General features: G+C 38.9%; 2 protein-coding genes across 2 annotated transcripts in view; one reads left to right on the forward strand and one right to left on the reverse strand.

Annotated features, from left to right (window-relative positions):
* The window catches only part of LOC140925304 (C-1-tetrahydrofolate synthase, cytoplasmic-like), a 42,009-nt gene extending 37,244 nt beyond the window's left edge, over positions 1-4,765 (forward strand). Inside the window, exons 31-36 of the mRNA XM_073375302.1 lie at positions 1-82; positions 819-901; positions 1,293-1,400; positions 1,864-1,945; positions 2,623-2,693; positions 3,795-4,765. The exon at positions 1-82 is cut by the window's left edge and continues 13 nt beyond it. Coding sequence (XP_073231403.1) covers positions 1-82; positions 819-901; positions 1,293-1,400; positions 1,864-1,945; positions 2,623-2,693; positions 3,795-3,884 — 516 coding nt within the window. The 3' untranslated portion in view covers positions 3,885-4,765. The remainder of the gene's footprint in view (positions 83-818; positions 902-1,292; positions 1,401-1,863; positions 1,946-2,622; positions 2,694-3,794) is intronic.
* A 6,846-nt stretch (positions 4,766-11,611) lies between these two features.
* Positions 11,612-21,448, reverse strand: LOC140924281 (uncharacterized). The gene is made up of 6 exons (XM_073374313.1): positions 21,000-21,448; positions 19,491-19,874; positions 19,003-19,323; positions 17,698-17,808; positions 16,589-16,861; positions 11,612-13,729 (listed from the first exon to the last, which is right to left on the reverse strand). The coding sequence occupies exons 1-6, from the start codon at positions 21,235-21,237 to the stop codon at positions 13,290-13,292; spliced, it is 1,767 nt and encodes a 588-aa protein (XP_073230414.1). The 5' UTR covers positions 21,238-21,448; the 3' UTR covers positions 11,612-13,289.
* Positions 21,449-21,909: the final 461 nt, after the last annotated feature.

Here is a 21,909-nt window from a genome sequence, read left to right on the forward strand (position 1 = left end):
GCAGAAATTGCTCTTGTGATTGAACTTGCTAAAGAAGCAGGAGCATATGATGCTGTGGAGTGCACTCACTGGGCTGATGGAGGTAAACTCCCTACCAGTTTGAGCAGGCGCCGCCTTTTGGTCTATTTTGGGAGATTATCAGTAGCTTCCAGAAAACAGATGACATGTGAAATAACAATGGAAATTGGAAGGCTTTTAACACGGCCGAAAATAATTTTAGTGATCCTAGAGAGCAGCCAACTTTGCTGTCACTTAAAAAAGTGCCAAAGCCAAACATGATTAAAATCTATTAAAATGGTCCCAAGTAATAGGATGTTTCCCACAATAGTTTTAGGTGAAATTTGGGTGTTTTGCATGCCAAAAAATCGTTAAGAATCGAGGGTTGTCCAATACACCCGCACTGTTTGATCTCGTGGTGATCAAAGACGCAGAGGCGATGCTATACATAGGTTAAGACTGTTGTTAATTCTCCCCTTGCTTCAACAATTTTTTTCTGCGGTTTCTCCGGTTCCTCCTGTCTTCAAAAACCAAAATTTTTTAAATTCCAGTCAGATCAGAACCATAACTAGCCTGCGAACAGCAGACATATTTACGGTCGTCGCTTCTCTCCTGTTCGCAGGCTACACTATAACCTCAATCAGGACTAGTACCCTACGGAGACTAGCATGGCTAATAATGTAACACTTTCGTGTGAGTGCCACAGTGTGCTCAAAAAATGCTGTTTGGTGATAGTCGTTGATAAAATATGAAAGAAACGTTTGGACTTGTAGACACTCTTGACTGCTTAGTACAAGTTTGTTTGTATGTTCTCTGTGCAGGTAAAGGTGCGGTTCGTTTGGCTGATGCTGTGCTTAGAGCAGTGGAAGAACCTGTGGAGTTTAAGTTCCTCTATGACCTTAAGGTCAGTGGGATAGCACTCTTCAAGTGCTTACTGGCTATATTAACACTCGGTGGTTGACGAAATTAATAGCGGTGCGATGATGACCAAATTCTCCACTAGACACCCAGAGGCTCCATGGAAACTCTTCAACATTGTACGGAAGGCCATAAGTTCGATTCATGATAATTTGTTTAATGTTCGGGTATACCAGAGTGATTCGAACTTTCCATCCTGCCCTTGGCGCGAATATTTCTGAAAGCAGTGAAACGTTTGACCTTTTGCGACATGAGACAACAAACTATACGTTGCAAGAAAGGACCTTATTTTTACCGTTTATTTCCTCATTACACTGATTATGTTCGTTCTATAACCCCTGTGCCAAGTAGTGTGGTGACTCAATCATTATTTTCAGCTGCCAATAGAAGATAAGATGCGAATTATCGCGCAGAAAATTTATGGAGCAGATGACATTGAGTTGGAGCCTGAAGCACAGAGGAAAATTGAACGATACAAGAAACAGGTGAGAAGTTAAGCTCATCACATCCTCCAAGAAAACGACTTAAATGGTAAGGTCTTTTCAAGAGCTTGCTGTGACAAAATCACTCTTTCTATTTTCATTCAGAATGTAAGATGTAAGAACTATATTGTGCAACACAATATCATGTAAAAAATTTGTAATTTGACAGTTGAACGTACGGACACGTTTCAACGAGTTCTTATGAACTCCTTAGTGCTCCGTGGGTAAACAAATTACAATTTACAATTTTTTTTTACACAGCAGAAACCAGAAATCCGTGTTTCCGTATACATTTAAGAAGTCAAGGACTGTCAATTACTGTACTTTTTGAATGAATTCTGTAACGTGCACGTTAATGTAATGCCTATTTGCACCAGCGCATGAACAAAATTTAAGTGGTCTTACATGTTAATTTACTATGTTTTTTAACTTCGGTCTTGAACCGTCCGAATTTTACTCTCTGCAGGGCTTCAATGACTTACCAATATGTATGGCCAAGACGCATTTGTCCCTGTCGCACAATCCCGAACTGAAGGGATGCCCCAAAGGTACGAAGGCATTACCACCAGTCACCAGGCACAAATAACGACAGCACCTTTAAACTGACATAAATGAACTTAAAAAAAAAATGACAAATTGAAATAGAAATGTATATATAGATAAGTAGAGAGCTGTTACCCTAAGAGGATACCTGTGATGTAGACACACCTGCAGTAAAACGAACATCTCTTTAAGGTGGATACCCCTCTAGCGCGGACAACACTGTTAAGTGCACGCTCTTGTAATGCCTAGACAGGAAACTTTCTTTATTGAGGAGAGCCCTTAATATCTCTCGATAATCTACAAATGGACCGATCAGGGAGGGACCTCAGAAAAAATGAACAAAACAAAACCAAAAACAGTCACTCAATATAGAGATTCATAGGTAAAGACTTGACGAGCAACTAACAAAAGAATTGGTTAAGTCAGTCTTTTAGCTCTGCACATAGTCTGTTCCACTGTCCTGCCGCACTAAACATAACCATGCAGCGCTGTCCATATGACTGCTTTAGTAGCAGGAAAAACTTCTGTAAGGCCTCCAAACGAGAAAAATGGACACTGCTGTAAGAAGGACATCCCTGTGTCTTATCATAACATGACGTGTGAGAAGTACCACAGCCTCTGGAAATTTAAACACCTGTGCTCTTAACCTATCGTAACTGTTTCTTTTCTATTTTTTCCTCAGGCTTCGTCCTCCCAATCCGTGATGTACGAGCTAGCGTCGGTGCAGGATTTCTTTACCCGCTTGTTGGCACGGTATGTGTTCTTTATCATCACCGATGTGCACACTTAACCCTACGTCTCCTTGCAAAAAACCTACGCCCCTAAAGGTTGTATTACACCGAGAAATACACTCTCGCCAGTAATAAGTTCATTCATGCGAAAAAAGGGATGTGATACAATGGTGTCTGTGTTTTCGATTTAAGGCCTTTACAAACCACGGTGGCGACGGCAATGAGGATGTCAATCCCTAAATAGGATAAATTTATTTTTGACACTGCACTTCCTAATGTGATGTTATGTAGACGATGTTCACATGGGACAACAAATTTTCCTGTCTCTTGCTGAACTGAGGTGCACGATGCACTCCCTTAAAATTCAGCTCTGAAAACTCGCTACATTTAACGCGTTTGAGCGGTGAATTAATAAAATTGCAGTTGTTATTTCAAGACCATTGTCAAAAGCAGAGAAGTACAGCTGCGCACGACTCCCTTGATGATTTGAAGGTGATTAATTTAAAGGATGGCCATGAATGTTCTTTCTTTCTGAATTATCACGTTAACTTTAACGACGAAGCGTTCTTTTCATAATTTCTTTCCTATGTATTCCTGGGTAAATGAAATGAAAGCAAGTGCCCTCTGTTCAGCATGACTATTATGAGTAGTAATGCTAATAGGCCTGAGTGGAGTCCAGTACGGTCTGTAATCATACAGGTGGTTATAAATATTTAAGAATTATCCCTCGAGCCCGAATGGGCTATTGACTCAGAGGCCACGAGGGCGAGAGGAATAATTGTTTTAGTAAAATCAAAGTAGTTGGTCAAAAATATCGAGAATAAAAAACTTTTAGCTAGTTAAAGCTAGACTTTAATCCTTTTTTTGCCGCCAAAAAGCCCGCGCTTTTCGCTACTAGTGGGCTATAACATATAGCCTAGTAGTAGCTCAACCAATCAGAACGCAGTATTGATAATAGACCGCTAGTTGGATTTTACTAAAAACCTTTATCCCTGCTTCCCCATGTCAATTTTCCATCTGTATTTCAGCATCTCTGTTACGACTCCTAATAAGAATAACTTCCCTTTGCTCAGGCAGCTGAGTTCTGGACTAATTTTTTAGTACCTTAAATGTCCCATTTTAGATGAGCACTATGCCTGGTTTACCTACAAGACCTTGCTTCTACGACATTGACTTGGACCCAGTCACTGAGGATGTCCTTGGTCTGTTCTAGTCTTTGCGAAATGCCACTAGATCGTCCGCACACAGGCGTCAAAGCAAGAACCTTTTCTGTTGTTGGCATATAGGGGACCTATTTTAACTTTGAGAGGCAAAGATATTTAGCATCAATCTAAGCAGTAGCAATGGTGATGATTTCCTTTATTTGGATTCTTCAACTGCATTATACTTTTGGTTGATTTCTATTTCAAGATTTTGCCATTTGCCATTTGCATGTTATACACGGCCGTCGTACGATGGATATTTTTCCGCTAGGATCGAAACATTTCAGACGATCTAATACCTATAGCTATTCAAAAAACATGTTTTGATTTGTTCATGTGATTCAGTTACAGATTTGAAAGGCATGGCATTGCATTTGCGTAACTACTACCGGTCAATACACGAGTTGCTGTTGTTAATTCTTGATAGCAACCTTGAAAAAGATTTTGCCATTTAAAAGGATTTTTTTCAGCCTGCGAGCAGAGCCTCGTTTTGTCTTTTTCTTAACTGAGGAGGAGAAAAGGAGTTCGCCAAAATCGAGCAAGTGAAAGAAAGGCTCTGCTAGCACGGTAGATTGCTTTTTGAGTTCCAGGTGGCGCCTACCTGTTTGTTTGATTTAAGAAATAGATCGTCCAATACTCATCACACAGGGTGGGAAAGCGCAGGTAACTAGTGGTCTACTGATCCATTTGGTAGGGACGGTACTACCTTATCAGAGATAGGTGGGGAAGGTGTTTGTTATTATAGAACTCACAGCTGAAAGAGTGTTCTTGTTTATTTTTGGTATAAAAAGAAAGTCATCAAAGGAGACTTTTTAACTGAGAATGAAGTACTGTACCTTAACTATATTGTCCGTGAACGACATTAAAAAAAGTAAAAAATTTTTCCAGGTAATAGTCTTGATGTTGCTTTCGAGTGAAACATTTTGTTGAAATATTTCATGAGTTAATTGTCAAACAGAGTTTTAAAACAACAAATTATTTGAGAAATGACGACTCGAAGTTGTGAAGTTGCCGTTAATCGGAGCCTGTCGCACCCAGTGAGAAGATACACCCCCGTAAAGCTTTTGTTAAGAGACCTTTAGCATCAGGTTTTCATGGTTAACTGCAAACGGCAAACTTGAAGATGCCACGTGATGGCGGTCGCGTTTGCAGTTTGCAGTCCACTTTTGAACGGTAGGAAGGGCTTTCAGCGGTAAGTGGTTTACGGCAAGGTTTTTTGCCTCACGTTTAAAGGCAAAAAATATTTTTCTCTACCTGCCTTCGATGTGCTAGGTAGATATTTGACTTCGTCATGTTTAGTCGCCGGTATAAGTGAAGCACCTCGAAACAAAGAACGTCTCGCTAAAATTCGAAACCTTGGCAACCTGAAACTGGAAACGCCTAACCGCAAACAAAAGTTGGCGGTTTGTGGTGTCCCATAAAAAACCTAATTCTAAACAACTAAAGGTGTCTATTTTGTGAAAGAAAACATTAACGCCAATGACGTCATTGTTGTACCTTTTTGTCTTTATCTCATAAATAAAATGCGGAGTCTTGAATAGTAATAGGCCAACAGAAATAAGACCTCTATTGATCTACTATTGGTTTAGTTATGACGTCACTTCATAATTAAAGCCATTATATATGTTCCTGCATATCTTACCGGAAGGCACTTTTTGGTATGCATGAACGCGCTTTTACCTCGGCCTTATTAAGGAGGGGACGTTACAACTAGACCTGGCTAGACACTTCACTTATGAAAAGAAACGTTATTGTGATCATCATGGTCGTGGTGTTATTTTAGTCATGCTGGCAGTCGTTGTGGTCATCGGGCCATTGTGGTTATTTTGTCATTGTGGGCATGGTGGTCGTTGTGGTTATTAGTGTCTTCGTGGTAAATTTCATCATTTTTGTTGTGTCGTCATTATCACGGTCTTTCTGGTCCTTGTAGTCATTGGTTTCATGGCAGTTATTTTAGTCATCTTGGTCATTTTGGTCATCGAGATCCTTGCCCTTATCGTGGTTATTAGAGACCTTCACATTGGCGGACGAGGACGAGGTATAAGTTTTTCGCGTATTGTTAAAAAGTATACACCCCGGAAAGCTTCATTTTACTTTTTTTACACCAGAAAAATTAACACTTTTATTTTAATTGAAGGAGGTTAAGCTCATCCTTTATTCCAAAATGATAAAAATTCCAGCGTTTCTAGATTCTAGCATTGAAAACTTGTTTCCATCACCACGACGTTCTCGCTGACAACGCTGATTTAAGGCGCGCGGACCACTTAGTATCGAGAAAATCTTATCTTCATAGTCGTCCTCGTTTAAGAATCTGACGGTCTCTATTTTGGTCGTTGTGGTCATCGTCATCATCCTGATCTTTCTGGTCACCATGGTCATTGTAGCCATTTGGGCATTGTGGTTATTGTGCTCATCTCAATCATTTTGATCATCATGGTCATTGTAATCATTTGGTCTTCATGGTTGTTGTGGTCATTCAGTGTTCAATCTTGGCTGCGTTTTCACGTCAGTGACGCGGAATACTTTATTCTGACGAAAAATAAAATTATCGTGGAGTTATGACGCAAAAATTGTACCTCAATCGTGGTCATTCTGGTCATTCTTGCCATCATGGTTATAGTGGTCTTTTTGCTAATTTTGGTCAACGTCCTCATTGTGGTCGTCATGGTCAGTGTGTTAGATTTGGTAGTTGTGGTTATTTTGGTCATCATTGTCATTTTGGTCACTTGTCATTACGCTCGTTGTGGTCATTTTTGACATTGCCGTCGAGGTTATTTCGCTTAACATGGTTATCATTAATCATCGAGGTCATTGTGGTGATCATGGTCATCTTGTTCATTGCTTCCATCGTGGTCATTGAGGTCGTTATAGCTATTATGGCCATCGTTGTCAACGTGGTGATTGTGGTCATCGTGGTTTTTACTCCTCGATCCCCGAAATGGTATCTCATGAGTTGTTACGGTGGGTTGCGTTATGCCGATATGTCACTCGTTGTAGACCATCGTCGGCTCCGACGTCGAGAGACTTTACTGTCTGATATGAAAGCAATATGTCGTCGTTGTTTGGGCAACTCTGGTCGTGCATTTAATCACCACGCTACCTCGTCAGAGAACCCTGATAACGAGGTCCCCACGCGCACGTAGAGGCAGCGTGGCCCGAGTGGTCAGCGCATTGCACTCGCAATCCGGTAGTCCCGGGTTCGAGTCCCGCTGCATTTGTTCTCGGTCGTCCCAGTTCAAATCCTTGGCCACGCTTGTAAATAGCCAACTGGTTGCCGTGTATTTATACATGCGTATAGCCTGCGACCGCAGACGTATTTAACATGCGTACTAAATCAATTCAGAAACAAATACAAGTATCGACGTCGATAAAGTAGGAAGTAAAAATCCTTTAGCGAGTAAATCCCGTTTCGTGTAGAATTAATCGCCTCCTCATTTCTCGATGTAATCTCCAAGGAAGCGAGACTGAAGGCCGCTGTAAGCGCGTTCTTGTTCCGACAAGTATTTCCCTTCTGATAAGCTTTGCATCTATGAGTGTTCTTCATCTGTCATCAGGAGTGATGACGAAGTTCCTTTTAAATGGACTTTAATAATGTTAATCGCATATAAGACAAACTTAAAGCAAGGAGCACACATACACTAACCCACGGCCTAGCCGGTACCTCACAAATACGCACAGCCATATTACCCGGGCAGTGGCAGCCATGGACAGCCCCTTATTGGGGCTCATCAGCATGGCATAGCGGCGGTTCTCAGCCAACAGTTCCCACACGTGTTGTGTGGAGCTGTCGCTTAAAGGAGTGCTTGCACAGTAAAGTTAAGGGTCTTTTCATTGACCCGACGGCTATGCCATACTGATGAGCCCCAATGAGGGAGAAACAGCTGTCCATAGCTGCCACTTATCATAGTGTTAATCTTTATATAATATAGTCACTGTGAGGTATTTTTATTCCGATAATAAACTGTACTTAACCTAATAACAATAGTTATTCTGTTCTCTGTTGTTGTAATATTCTGCAATTTATTATAGAGGGACGTAGACTCATCAGGTTAGGGACGTAGACTCATCAGGGTTAACTGTTATCCTTTTTACATAAAGGTTATTACTATTATTATAAACACAAGGTAGCCTTTTTGTTTTTAGCCGGATGACACGAGTGAACTTGGTCCCTTCATGACACCTCCGCCTTCTTTAGCGGGTAATAGGCGGCGAGGTCTGTCATGAGATCTTTCAAAATGCTGTGGGGGACCGGGAACCCTCATGTTATCCTGGGTAATGCTGTTAATATACGATAAGAACTTATTTGATGAATGGGAAATGAAAACATGCTTCACTTGCAAATTCTTCTTTTACTTTTGTGCTTTCATTTGTTCTTAGTGCTTAGAAATGGACCTGATGTGCCAGTGTTACTTTATGTACCAGTTAAATACAACTAGTAATAGGTGACACTACAGCTGCCCCCGCTCTGTATATAGTATTCTTGCTCCTTGTGTAGCTCTTTGAAATATACCGATTCATAATGAAGATGTTCACACATATTCCGTACAATAGGTGAGATAAATATAGGAAATAAACGCAATTTCGGTTCGATTTACACAGCTTTGATCAAAACATAATCATTCTCAGTTTCAAGAATAGTTTTTTCTAAACCATAAGAAAAGATTTAATTAGAAGTTTAATTTTCCGATATTTCTATTTCACTTTTTACATTTAGTTCATTTCATTTGCCGGAAAGTAAGTCTTAGAAATTAAAAGGACGTTTGATCAATTCACGCTCGCGCATTCTAGTCTTATTTTAAACTTTATAGCAAAAGGATACCTGTGAGCAGGGAATAAGTCAGCACACAATTTGATGGTCGGCGAATTTCTGTAATCGTCAATCGTTCTTCTAGTGATAAGCTAGCCGTTGAATCATTCGCTCGTCTTGCTTGTTTTGGGCCGAGTCTTATTCCGGTCAAAGAGAAAGAAAGAGTGTCTGGCAAGGTTCAGCTGAAGGTTTCCAATCAAAGATTTGTGAACTCGTGTCTGGCAAACTCACGTAGTGTTAAAATATACACTGTCCTACGCACCTTATAACTTCATCTGCGCTTAACGAGTGTCGTCCATAACTTTCATAACAACTGCTCCTCAGAATGTCACTGATAACACGTAACGCAAAAGAGTATCGAAGTGTGACTGCACAATTAATGTCACAAAATCTACCTATTGCACACTTGAATGAGGATTTATTTTCACTTCTAGCAAAAAATTCTCGGAATGTCCTGTTTTCAATTTTGGAAAAAAAGTTATCACAATAAATTAAGCAATGATTAATTGGTTACAGAACTTTGTGTCGTCTAATTCAGTCTGTTATCATATTAGTGCTATGCGGTCGTCCGATTTTGTTAATCACTCGTATGATTACAGACCGAACTGGACTCTACTCAGATCGACACTCAGATCTATTACGATTAATTTGTCAAAAAAAGTGCAGCTAAACAATTATAAATGTGTCATCCTCTCATTTGCTTTGCTTGAGGGATTAAGAAAAAAGAGTGATAAGTCATAATTTACAGCAAACAGATGAAAAACAATTCATCCTCTGACAGGCTTAGGCAAACATCAACTTTTCCTGTCCCCAGATGAATTCTTGTTAACCTGTTACAAGCATAGTTGAAGTACTCTTTTAAAACTGGAAAAACTATTTGTTCTGAGAATTGATGTTATGATAAATTCAACCACCAGCTCCCTAAGGCTAGTGTATCATCAAATAAAGCTTAATTTCTTGCAGAAGCCCTCTGTCACCTCTCATGGGTGAGGGGGTTGGATTTCAGTTGAATGAAGCAAATTTTGGGGGGCATGCATCTCCTTTAAACTCATAAATATTTCATACATAATGATAAAAAGCCTAATTGAATATGTATAAATATGATGCCAATATAATTTGAATACCCGGCGATTAACTTTTGAACAAAACTTTCGTTACAAATGAGAATTTGAAACTCATTTAATATTAAATGGGCTCCAAATTCTTATTTGTAACGAAATTTTAGTTTTATTTCCATTTTTCTTTTAGCTCCTGAAGGTTTGCTTTCAAACCGAAATATTGGGCAATTTGTTTAAATATGTATTTTTTGTTTTATTCTTTTGTTTACTTCTTCATCGCCTTGCCGTAAGGATCAGTTTTCCGCTTCATATTTTTCTACGACTTCACACAGAGCCTACATAGACTACATCTCGATACCCAGTGGCGGGAATCAGTATTTACAACTATTGTGCATGCTCAGTGTGAATAAAACGATCTTCATCATGATTATCATTATTGAAATGAAACCGGGAGCTCCGCTTTTAGGCCTGGCTAAATCTATATACTCCATTTCAGGTACATTTTAGGTGTCCGCGTCCATTTAATAGGGGTGTCCGCTTAATAAAGGTTTCATTTAATTAAATAAGGGAAATAAATTCGAGGCCTTGTGCTACTGTCTGCTTAACAGAGGGTGTCCGCTTAATGCAGGTTTCATTGTATCAGATTTTCGATAAAGTTCAGCTCAGAACATTTTTTCTGAAGAGAGTCCACTGTGAAGAAGACTTGAGATACAGGATTGAACGAGCGAATGTAGTGAGAAATTAACGTCGTTCTTTGTGTAAAGTACCACGATTTTGTCAATCTGAAGATCAAAGATATGTCATTGGTTATCGGATAATGTTACCTTTTTATCAGATATTTAGAATTTGAAACTCATGGAGAAATACTATTCAAATTTTTTCTTTCTCATTTTTTGCTTACGTCCATGTTATCCCTTTGACCAAATAATTTGTTTTTTGAAAAATCTATGTATTTTCCTGTAGTTCCTGATAATTCACACGATCTTTTGCGATCATGTGTTGTTTTCTACCAAATAATTTTTTGACGTCATTGATCACGTTTCATCTTTTATGCCCGTTGAAGAAAAAGAGACGCAAAAAGACGGGAAAAAATACTCAACCAGAATTAGTCATGATGTCTTGACGATATGTCATCTTTAACAAATGAATCGTTTCTTCGCCTCCATATATGGACCGAATTTTTAACCCGAGCGGTTTACAGGAAGCATGTAAATCTTCATGAATGGAAGGTGAAACTATCGAGTTGCATAAAATCAACACGTGTGAATCGAATACATACATGTGATTTACATTAGAAACACTGAAAATTTAGTATTACTTTTGAACAATACTGCAGTGAAATTGATCTTAAGCATGAAAACTTTGGTTGACAAGTACGCTTGTGTATATTTTAGAAAACTGCCCTGAAAAATTGGTAATCATGTACGCAACCGATCTTGACGATATGCATTGTTGTTTTACCTTCAAATGCATTGTTTCTTCGCCTCCATATATGGAAAATGGTTCCCTTGGGAGTATACGGATGGACACACGCGCTCAGAGAGGGGAAACGTCCATGTTTGGCTCACTCGGTATGTGCCGCGCCCATTCTTTTTTGTGCCCACTACTTCTAAGCTCTGCATGGTATAGGTTTATTGGATCTTCAAATTTAAAAAAAACTATTCAATTTCACAATTTAGTGTCCTTAAACAGGGTTGCAATTTTACTGCAGTTTGCCTTAAACAGGGTCAAAATCGAAGGGTTTCAGCAGCACAGCCCCAACCAGACTTCCTTTAAATCTTCCTCCTCGTTGGGTTCCCCTGGTTAATCTTCTCATACATTTATTTAACGGAATTATTAATAGTTTATTGTATGATTCACATTTACGTTATACGGTATAACTCTACAGTGCTGACAAACTCACGTGTATGGGCAACCTTTGTGAATTAATTTTAAAAAACTTAAATAGTTGTAGATGTAAATGCTTTCGTACAGGTCGAGGACTCAGTATCATCACATGCTAAAGACAAATATGCCAGGGTATTTCCACAGATCAGTGATTAGTTTATAATTGCAGCATTATTGTGTATCCATGATGATCTACTTGTTCTAAGAAGGGAGAGAAACAGAAGAGGGAGGGGGAGAAATTGAGGCGAAAATGTTGGGAGGAGAGAGATGTTAGGGGCACCCAAAGTCAATTTTCGGAAAATATATATTCGGAAGACGATTTAAGATCTAGAATTGGCGGAACATTTGTTGTAAAATTTCTTGTTTGCCTGCCTCTCCTAGGATTTTCGAACATCTAAAAAATGGTATAATTGCCCATTTTAACAGATTTTTACCCTAACAAGGTCACCTAGAATTTTCGGGAGCCTTTTTCCTGGCTGAAATTTTCGAAAAGGTTAGTTTTGATCCCTATAATATTCGGATCACTAGATTTTCAGATAGAAAATCCTAACAGATAAAAAATTTTTAGGGGATGAAAATATGCCTATATCTACCGTTTAAATACTAAAATACGTTTAACAATGCTATGTTTAGGTGGTTTTGAACTATATTCTCGTTGGGTGCCCCTGAGATATCGATGAGAACTAAGGTTTTCTATTCTGGCCATGAAGATGTTACCAAAATCAACGACCATCTTTGTTCCCATGGTTGTTCCATGGGTCTGTAGGTAGTTTTTGCACCAAAATTGGAACGAGTTTTCTGTTAATATAAGATAGAGTATTTATCTTAGATACTCGGTAGGTAAAGGGGCTTTCTCTCCATAAAAACAATCTTCGTATGCGCGACATACCGTGGTTACGCCTCTTTGTGTGGTATGTTGAGGTAGAGGCGATGCTTTACGAAGTTTAGGAAGGAGGGAGATTGACGCTCCTGTACTTGCCCTTCTCTTCTTCGTTATTTCCATTATCACATTGGCTAGCAAGATACCTATAGTCCGCACCGATAGTCTGCAACTTAAAGTAGAGCCAGCGATCCTGACTCGATTATTCGTCACCTAAGGGCCTGCTTGCAAGGAGAGAGGGTTACCCTTGTGCTAGGGTTACCCTAGCAAGCGGGTTAAAGATAGCTCTGGTTTACAAGCAAATTTCACAGGCCCTATCACCCGGGTCAACTTTACCAACCTTACGGACGTGTTTCGTCATGCATGAAATTCTTTGTACCGTCGAAGATTGAAGTTCGCTATGGAAAACACGTTAAATTCACGAAAAAATTGAAATATATCATCGTATACAGAAAATACCTTATATTATTCAGATGTTTATAATTTAGCTCACGAATTGGATAATTCCGTTCAAACTATCAAGATTACTGGTCACGCATTTAGGAGGAACGTTGTCCCCGGTAGGCGAGTTATTCCTAGCAGAGTGTTTACAAGGCAGGTAGGGTAACCCTCTTGCTAGGGTAACCCTAGCACTCAGGTAGGGTTACCCTAGCGCTAGGGTAACCTCACCTGCCTCGTAAACACGTCGTGTAAAAAAGAAGAAATGTGCGTGTGCTAGGGTAACCCTTGCTCCTCCCTCCTTAGAAACAGGGCCTAAAAGGCATACTAGGTGGTCATCACAAGATCAGCTGCTGTTGTTTTTAACAGAGTTGCTGCAATTGTTACTAGGTAGCCTTAAAGCTTTTTCAAGCATTGGCCAAAAATTGGGTTTAACGTGGCAGTTTTCCCAGTCAAGATATGATGTGCCCTGCAGTATTAAAGGTACGGCACAGCTCCTCAACATCACTGGCACAACTTGGTGTGAATGTATTCTTTGCAGAGCCTTCTGAAGCTCGTGGTTACACCATTCGCTGTTCACAAAATCTGGCGTCAGAACAGCAACTGTTTTCCTACTACAGTAAATTGCTTGAGAAATATTTTCTACAATTGCTGCCCCAGGAATAAAGTCTTTAAAGTCAACGCAGCAGATAAAGCCACGCTTTTCAAGCTCTTCCAATAGACCTTTAACCCAGGTAACGTCCTTATTGCTGTAACAGATAAACACGTCATACCTGGCTTTACAGTCTGAAACGAAGAGTAAAAAATTTACGTTATCAGTTATGAGGTTCATATACTAAAATTTAATATTTTAAGGATTCTGGAGACATTAGCAAGCAATTAACTAATGGTTACTGACTTTGAAAATTCCTCCATTTGTCTTGGTATTGGGGTCACCCTGGACACATTGGCATCTGCTAAGCTGGATTTCAATTTAAGGCAATGCGTTCATATGCACTATCAAATGACGTTCAAAATTATAGTTGTGACCCTGTTTTTTAACACGTCCTGGTTTCCTGGTTAATCACCTTACTCCTAACCAAAACTCCTCTGATGTCTATTAAGCCCTGTGGCATACTGTAGATCCCTACAGTAACCCACCACAGAATTTACACATGTAATGGAGACTCAATGATATATAGATTTAGCCAGGGCTAAAAGCGAAGCTCTCGATAATATTTAAAGTTTGTTCAAAAAAATATAAAATCGTGTAATGCTAAGCGGCGAAGGCAACGCCGGAGAATGGTGAAAAACAACAATAGCTCTAGTTAACAAAAAAAGTTACTTTGCACGTGCAGCACACTTTTTTTGTACATTTCTTTGCCGTTGTTTTGCACGACTACAACATGAAACTTCCAGAAACTTCTTAGTTACACGTTTTATGGAGGAAATGTCGTACGTGTTTTCGTTCACTTTTTTTTTACACTGCCACTCATTTTCACCTTGCATTGGTGGCCGCTGGCATTTCCCATTTTGTCACCGCCGCTACAAAATTTTTATGTTGTTCTTCCAAACAAAAATGTCTCTTTTGTTTTTTATCTCTCGCTCTAGACCTCTGTCGCCCTTTTTCTCGTTGAGCTTCACTGGCCTGCCGCCTACTCTCTCTTTTTCTCTGTCTTTCTCCTGCTCTATATTCCAAATTTGTGGACATGACAATTAATCTAAACTAAATACTTTAGACAACACAGATACAGAAACAATTTCCGCTTTCCTCTGATTGACTCTTTCGTTGTCTCTGCTTTACAAGACGCCAGTGGTTATGCGATTTCTCGCCAAAATAACCTCGAGTTGCATTTGGGTTGCCATACCTGTTGATTGAGTTATTTTACATTGGTATGCCTGTGGTGCGGATGGTCGCTCAGGCGGGCGGGCGGTGTACGGTCACGTGATTACCAAATTTTCTCGGATGGGTAGATTACTTTATTTTCCTACCCATGGTGCTCCGCTGGCGCGCGTCATGCGCGAGAGCTCCGCTATAATCCTTTACCAGGCCCAAGAGCAACTAATTAGGATGAGATTGTTTTTCATACAGTGCTCTCCTATGATACAGGCTACAAGGTTACTGCTGAAAAACTTACTTTTTTTCATAGGGACATATCACATATGCATTACACCTTAAAATAAAATCTTTGCGCAGTCCTCCCACCAAAAGATGTACTGTACACACTTTACAGAGATAAACAGCTATTTCAAGAAAGGGTGTCAGAAAAAATGTGTATGGGACAATATGGGATATGATCAATACACTGTTCCTATCAACTGTAGCTGTCGAACCTACTTTTGTTGCTTTCCTTTAGCACTCGAAAACATATGTCTGTGGCCTCAGGTGCCATTCTTTGTTTGAAGAACAGTGCACTCAAAATCACTCACAATACCTTTCAGGAATGTTGTGAGCACTTTTTCCGACAACCTTTCTTGAAATAGCTGTATATGCTTGAAGACCAAGGGGCAGCTATTCAGAATGAGATAAGAACAGTAGAGCCCAGGGACAATTACTTTTATTATATACATAATAAGAAACACTCACCAACAAGTTGCATTGTAAATTTTGATACGCAAATGAGTTCTAGCCAATCAGGGGAGTGAACTATGTTTTTCACACGTGAAAAAAATGATACGTCCAATCAGAATCGCGAACGCTGTTTTTTCACATGTGAGAAGAATGATACGTCCAATCAGAAGCCACAGAGGTGTGTGAGTTTCGCGCAAAAATTCCCGCCTTTCCTTGCAGCTTGCTGAGCGCCGCTTCGCACACATTTGAGGAGAAAAGTTTTTCTCTCAGAGTTTTTTCTCGTTAAAAAAGTGAAAAACATTTCAGAAATGGAGTGGAATAGTTTCATTTGCTTCACTGTCGATAAAGAAACTGTGGAGAGCCGGCGAAACAACAGCGGAAGGGGAAAAACAGAACAAGATGTAAGCTTATGTTGTGCTTTTTCTTGGAGACACTTTGTCTTCCATTTATAAGCTTAAGCTTATATTGAAACCGGCCATTTTACTTAAATTCACTCATTTTCAATTGTACATTCAGAACAAACAATTAAGATTACTTGTAGTTCTTGGATTACCTCATATCCATACTGTCATTTATGTTTTGAAGAAACGTTTCTACTAAAAAGCCGATACTTCGTTTTCATTGTTATTTCGTGGTGTGTAGCGGCAAATTTAAGCCTTTTGGAAAGATTTTAAATAAAAGGCCACCAAAATGATGAGTGTCTCCGTATGTATATAATAAACACAATACCACATGCAAAGTGCTTCGTACAGTACTTACCCACTCGTTTTTGTGTCAGAAATAGAACGAGTGAGATTTCTTGTTTTTACGTCAACAACTCGTGTGTAAATACCGTACACCAGCACTTTCCATGAAGTATTCTCTATTTACTGAAAATTTACAGGGGCACATGAATAACCTGTTTCTGATTGGTCACAATAACTCAAACCACTCACAATAACCCACAGCTCAACAACTTTTGCCCTTGAATATTCCGTGCCAATTAACTGGGTTTCCAAAGATGAAAAACATACAGTACCTAGAGGCTATGAAACATAAAAAACGCTGGAGTACAAACAAACAAGTCAATGCCACATACATGTATACAAACTCACCAATTTCAGGTGGTCTTTTAACAATCTGTGAACATTGAATGCTACTTGGCTCACACAAACCATTCAAATCACTGTCTGCTACTGGTAGCTCACAAGGAAAAGATAACAAATTATTTGGGTTGGAACTTGCTCTTCTGGTTTTGTGGGAAGACAGCAATTTCCACTTTTTCACAACACAGAGAGATACCAAAACCAGGATGACAACAGCAACAAGACTACCACAGACTATACCAGCAATCTGCATAGAAGTAATGTGACTAGACTGTTGTTCACCTGAAGGAAAACAAGAATGTTAAAAGGAATTTGGCTCATTCTTGCACAAATTAAAATTAATAATATTGTTATGAATTCAAAGAACTACATGCACATGTAGACAAATTAGTGATACAATTTTAACATAAGCAACTGTTGTGACTGATCTCATTCTCTTCATTATAAAATGGGTTTTCTCCTTTCAATCCTGTCAAACGCCTTGCTAAAGTTAAGGAAGCAGGCTCTCAAATAACAACCAGGATTATCAAGCTCAGAGAGCCAGTTGTGGATGAGATTGAGTAGGCAGTAAGTGGTGGAAGACCCTTTAAGACTACCAAAATAAACCATACTTAGACCACCCCATCAAATGGAAACATCTTCACTTGGGTAGTTAGAAGGGCTTTAAATGCAATATCCCACAGAAATAAAACTGAAACTTAATTTGTTTGCAAGTTTTAAGAAACAGAAAAAAATTTTACTGTTATTTAACAGTATTCTAAACTTGTTTTGGGGGGCAGTGAGATTAGGGGCGCGTTATAACTATAGATCGAAATGTCCCAGTTAAAAATACTGCCAATCTTCTCTTATTTTAAAAGACCAAGTACGTATATCTCTTTCCCATTCCACCAGTTACTGTAGAAGTATAGCTATGCACTTAATCTGGACAGAAAGTGTACAAAAAAATATAACTACTCTGCATTGCACAGTCGGCAGCCCAAATTGAACCCCATTATGAGGGTCTTGTTTTTGTAACAATTACCCAGTCACTTGATCTCCCTAATGTACTACAGCTCCTGCCCAATCACTGTACTTTCAAAAGCAGTATGGCAAATTACATAGAAAGTTAATAAAGTAACCTTTCTCCATCTTGGGATTACTTGCATCTGTAGGGTTGTCTACTGGAGGGCAGTCGGTAATGCTCACTGCTTCATCTGCTGAAGAATTGTGATAAGACCCTGGAGGACAAACTGGAAAACAACAAAAAGTTTTAAGAGATGAAGTTGTTGTTTGTTTCATATAATGATAAGGATAATTATCATTAAACATGCCAACTCACATGTACACAATATAGGGATGATCCTTGTGCCCGGAAGCCATTAACCCTTCAATCTCACATCATGCATACCGACACATGTATGCTCGAGACTGCTTATTCTTATCGAGAAAAATATAAGGAGAATTCCACATACATGCCATAATTTTAGAGTTTTAACATCTGGTGAATTTATGATCATGTTTTGTTGATAAACAGCTCTATGAGACTGTGGCCAAAGTTTCTGAATGTCTTTGTTAAACATAAAAAGTAAGTAATAAATTGTATTCTCGATCCAAATTATACAGATGAGTACAAGACTTGTTTAAACATGAATGTTTCAAACTACTATAAACCAATACAAAAATTAAAACTAACTAATATTAAGCAAACCATTTGAAATCTTGTACGACGCCATGGAAAATTTAACGAGTACGAGGAAATTATTTCTTTACAATTTAATATGCACGACACATCACAACATATTTGTAAACACTGTCTGAGAAAACTACAAAAGCGGCATGGGCTTCGCACCAACTTACGAGAACTCAACAAAGAAATTTTTCAAAGCTACAGTTCCAAAGCCTAATTATAAGGCAGAGCTTTCTCTCTTCAGAAAAAGGCCGTACAGGTACATGATTTAACTCAGGAATTGTCAGATTATTATTCGAACGTTCATGGCTTGATTCATATTCATATAGTTAAGGTTAAAAATTTAAGAAACAATATCAGATGTGGTTGGAGTATAGAGGAGAGACAGAGGATTGCAGGTACATTAATATTTACCACTTGTGCACCTGTAGTCTGTATATGTACGTGTTAACTACTCGTAAGTGTTTTGGCCAGATGGTTTCAAGATTAGAAAAAAAAACAACAAAAAAGCATTTCTAAAAAAATGCCAGCACCAACAAAATATTTTATGTATCATTTAGGTATAATTTTAGATTTAACTATACACATTGACGTGCTGAGCTAAACTGCCAACAGGTTGTTAATTTAATGTCAGTGACACTAAATTTACTGTTGTTTTTTCTGAAGAAAATAAGAACAGAATTAATTTGTTTAACAATGACTTACATTACTAATCAAGAGGTATAAAATTGTAAAAGATCCCTGAAAGAATACATACCGATTCTCAGAGGAAATGTTTTTTTTTTTGCAATACCATGGAGGTTTGACACACAAGTGTAATTTCCAGAGTCTGCTAATGTGACATTTTTTATCTCAAGTTTGGCAACCTTGATGTTGTCTTCTATATCTTCCCTTTGATACCATGTGAAACGTATTCTATCCTCTCTCTTTGGAGAACCATCCTTATAAAAAAAATTGTCAACAGCAGTGTTTTGAGTTCTGCAGGTTAAATTTAAAGACGTCCCAGTAACTGCTACACCCTGCATTCCTGTCTTTCCCTCTAGTCCAAAGTCCAGTATGTATGGGCCTTCATATCTCGCTATGGAAATCAAAACAAAATATTTGTTAATTTTATTGTTGTGTAAAATACTAGTCTGCTCTTTTATACATTAATATATTTGCTACACATACAGACTTTAGTGGTTATCTTCAGTGCACACAAAATTAGAAACAAGAAAATAACATTGATGCTTGAATTTTACTTACCTTTCACAGTCAAATAAGAAGATGCCATTGCTTGTCCTATCTCATTTTTAACAAGACAGGTATAGTTCCCAGCATCTTTGCTTAACACATGTTCAATATTTAAAATGGTTCTGCATTCCAAAAATGAATACCTATCGTCGGCCATCTGTCCAGTTAATGGTAAACCATTTAGTAGCCAAGTTACATTAGCCGCAAGATTAGAAAACACTTCGCACTGGAATTTAACGTAGTCATCTGTCATAACATTTTGTGAATTACCACTGATCATGTTAACATTGGGAGGGCCTCTTTTGGTAGGCGACGAAACAGGAGGTAGTATTGTTCCATTATTACAAATGAGATTTAAAGAGCCCGCACGTCTCTGCCTTCGTAAAGAGAAAGTATCTGAAAAGGAAGATATGGGAAAACATCAATCGATTAATTAAGGAATAAATGACATATCCCACATACTGTAGGTACCTGTTCTTATAATAATAATTAAGTATAGTACAAGCCTATATTCATTTTCATTAGGTTGTGAGAGTGAAAACGCATTTTATACCCATCTAGCAAGTGATTCCCCGCACAGTCCCTTTTTATCACACCACTATACACCTGTCATCGCCATTTTTAACAATTCTTTGATTAAGTGGAGATATCACTGGTTCATTTCTTTAAAGATGTGGTTGATTGTGTTGCAAAACAAAGGGCTCGTTGATTGGATTTTTCTATTTTGTTTGAACTTTTTCTACTGCAATGATACAACAACTCTTAACAATAACTGGAGGGTGGTAGAGGGAAAGCATGATATATTGGGCGATTCCAGAAAATATCCATACCAAACCATGGACGGCGTTTTGGAATTCCAAGGCCAAGGAGGGGGCGGGGGGCGGTCTTTGAACTGGAAATCCGGAGGCATCAGGGGATAACACATTTTGGAAATTCTGACGGGAAGGGGCGGTTAAACTATGGAAGCTGTCCATGGTATGGTACGGATATTTTCTGGAATCCCCCATTCTATCCCCACCTTAAAGGCAACATTTTCTTCTTTTGATGGAAAATAGGCACCTGCATCAGTTTTTACGAATCTAACTCTTAAACTTTAAGCTTTACTATCGAGAGTGACACTAAGGAGTTCCAATTCATCTTGAACGTGGACATCAAAACCTTCACAGGTCAACAATAGGATTTCTCTTTGTCCTTCCAAAAGTTTATTGCTTGATATTTTGAATGATTTCTTTTCATTCAATTAAATTCATAAAATCATCCACAATAATGTTCATCCTGGTCAATATTTTGATTGTCATTGACTCAACATATATAAATAAGGTACAATCATCTATGGCATTAGAGAGATCCTTCATGAAATCATTAAAATGAATGTGACCAAAAATTGATCCCTGGGCTTTTTGGTTGCCCTGCTCACCTATAATTACGGACTCATTCTATGGCCTCCTCGGTGTCCGTATAAACGGCAAATTACAGGAAAATAAATCCCACCTTCAACAAACAAAAATTTAGAAAGCTCACCTTTACTACATTTCTCCATGACCGTCTCTCTGCTACAAACAGATTTTGCATCTCCTTCTTTCAAGTCGTAAATACACTTTTCCACAGTCACGATCAAATCTACACCGTACATTTCTTTGCAGGAGCAATAAATTATTTGAAAATGACATGTTGATTGATGACCTAAGAGTTCTGAACCAGCAACGACTACTGAGTAGACTGTAATAAACATCAGGAATTCCTTAGGTACCATGGCCATTGCTGTCCGCCAGTCATAAGAGACGTGCGCTTAGACGTTGTGTTTGTGCAGCTCTCAGAAGTAAAGAAGTAACACACGTATCAGTCATGGACACTTTCCTTAAAGCGATCTTACACTGAAATAAAACCTTCCTTTCATTATTAATACAAGTTTAGCAGACGCGTGATAACAAAAAGCGAAACTCACGGAAAAAGAAGACTACTTCCTTCAAAACCGGAAGTGTGCGATTCATTCTCGTTCCCAGAGCTTCGATCCTTTTGGTCAGCGGCGGGGATCCCGGAATTACCTACCCCTACCCGGCCCCCCCTACCCCCTACCCCGACACCTACCCCGGGGGTAGGTACGTGGTGTAAGCATCATATAGTGCTACTGTTCGCACGCCAGCTCATACCGCGAAAATGTAGTTTCTGCTCGCAGGGTAGGCAGGTATGTGTATCGGGCTTTTTTCTTTTCCGATCATTGTATAAAGCAAATAGATTCCATGTTGCCGTGGGTCTGTTCAGTACTAGATCACGGAGGACGTCAACATGTGGTAAAAACAAAGAAGTGGCACACGAACTAGCTGTGTAAACGACTCATGACCACCCATGAATGGAAATCCACTCTTACCTCATTCCGATAACCTCACTGCAAAAAGTAACAGACTCGATGAACAATTTACGATACAATTAA

This window comes from Porites lutea, chromosome 14 (genome assembly GCF_958299795.1).
Source record: "Porites lutea chromosome 14, jaPorLute2.1, whole genome shotgun sequence".
Lineage (NCBI taxonomy): Eukaryota > Metazoa > Cnidaria > Anthozoa > Scleractinia > Poritidae > Porites > Porites lutea.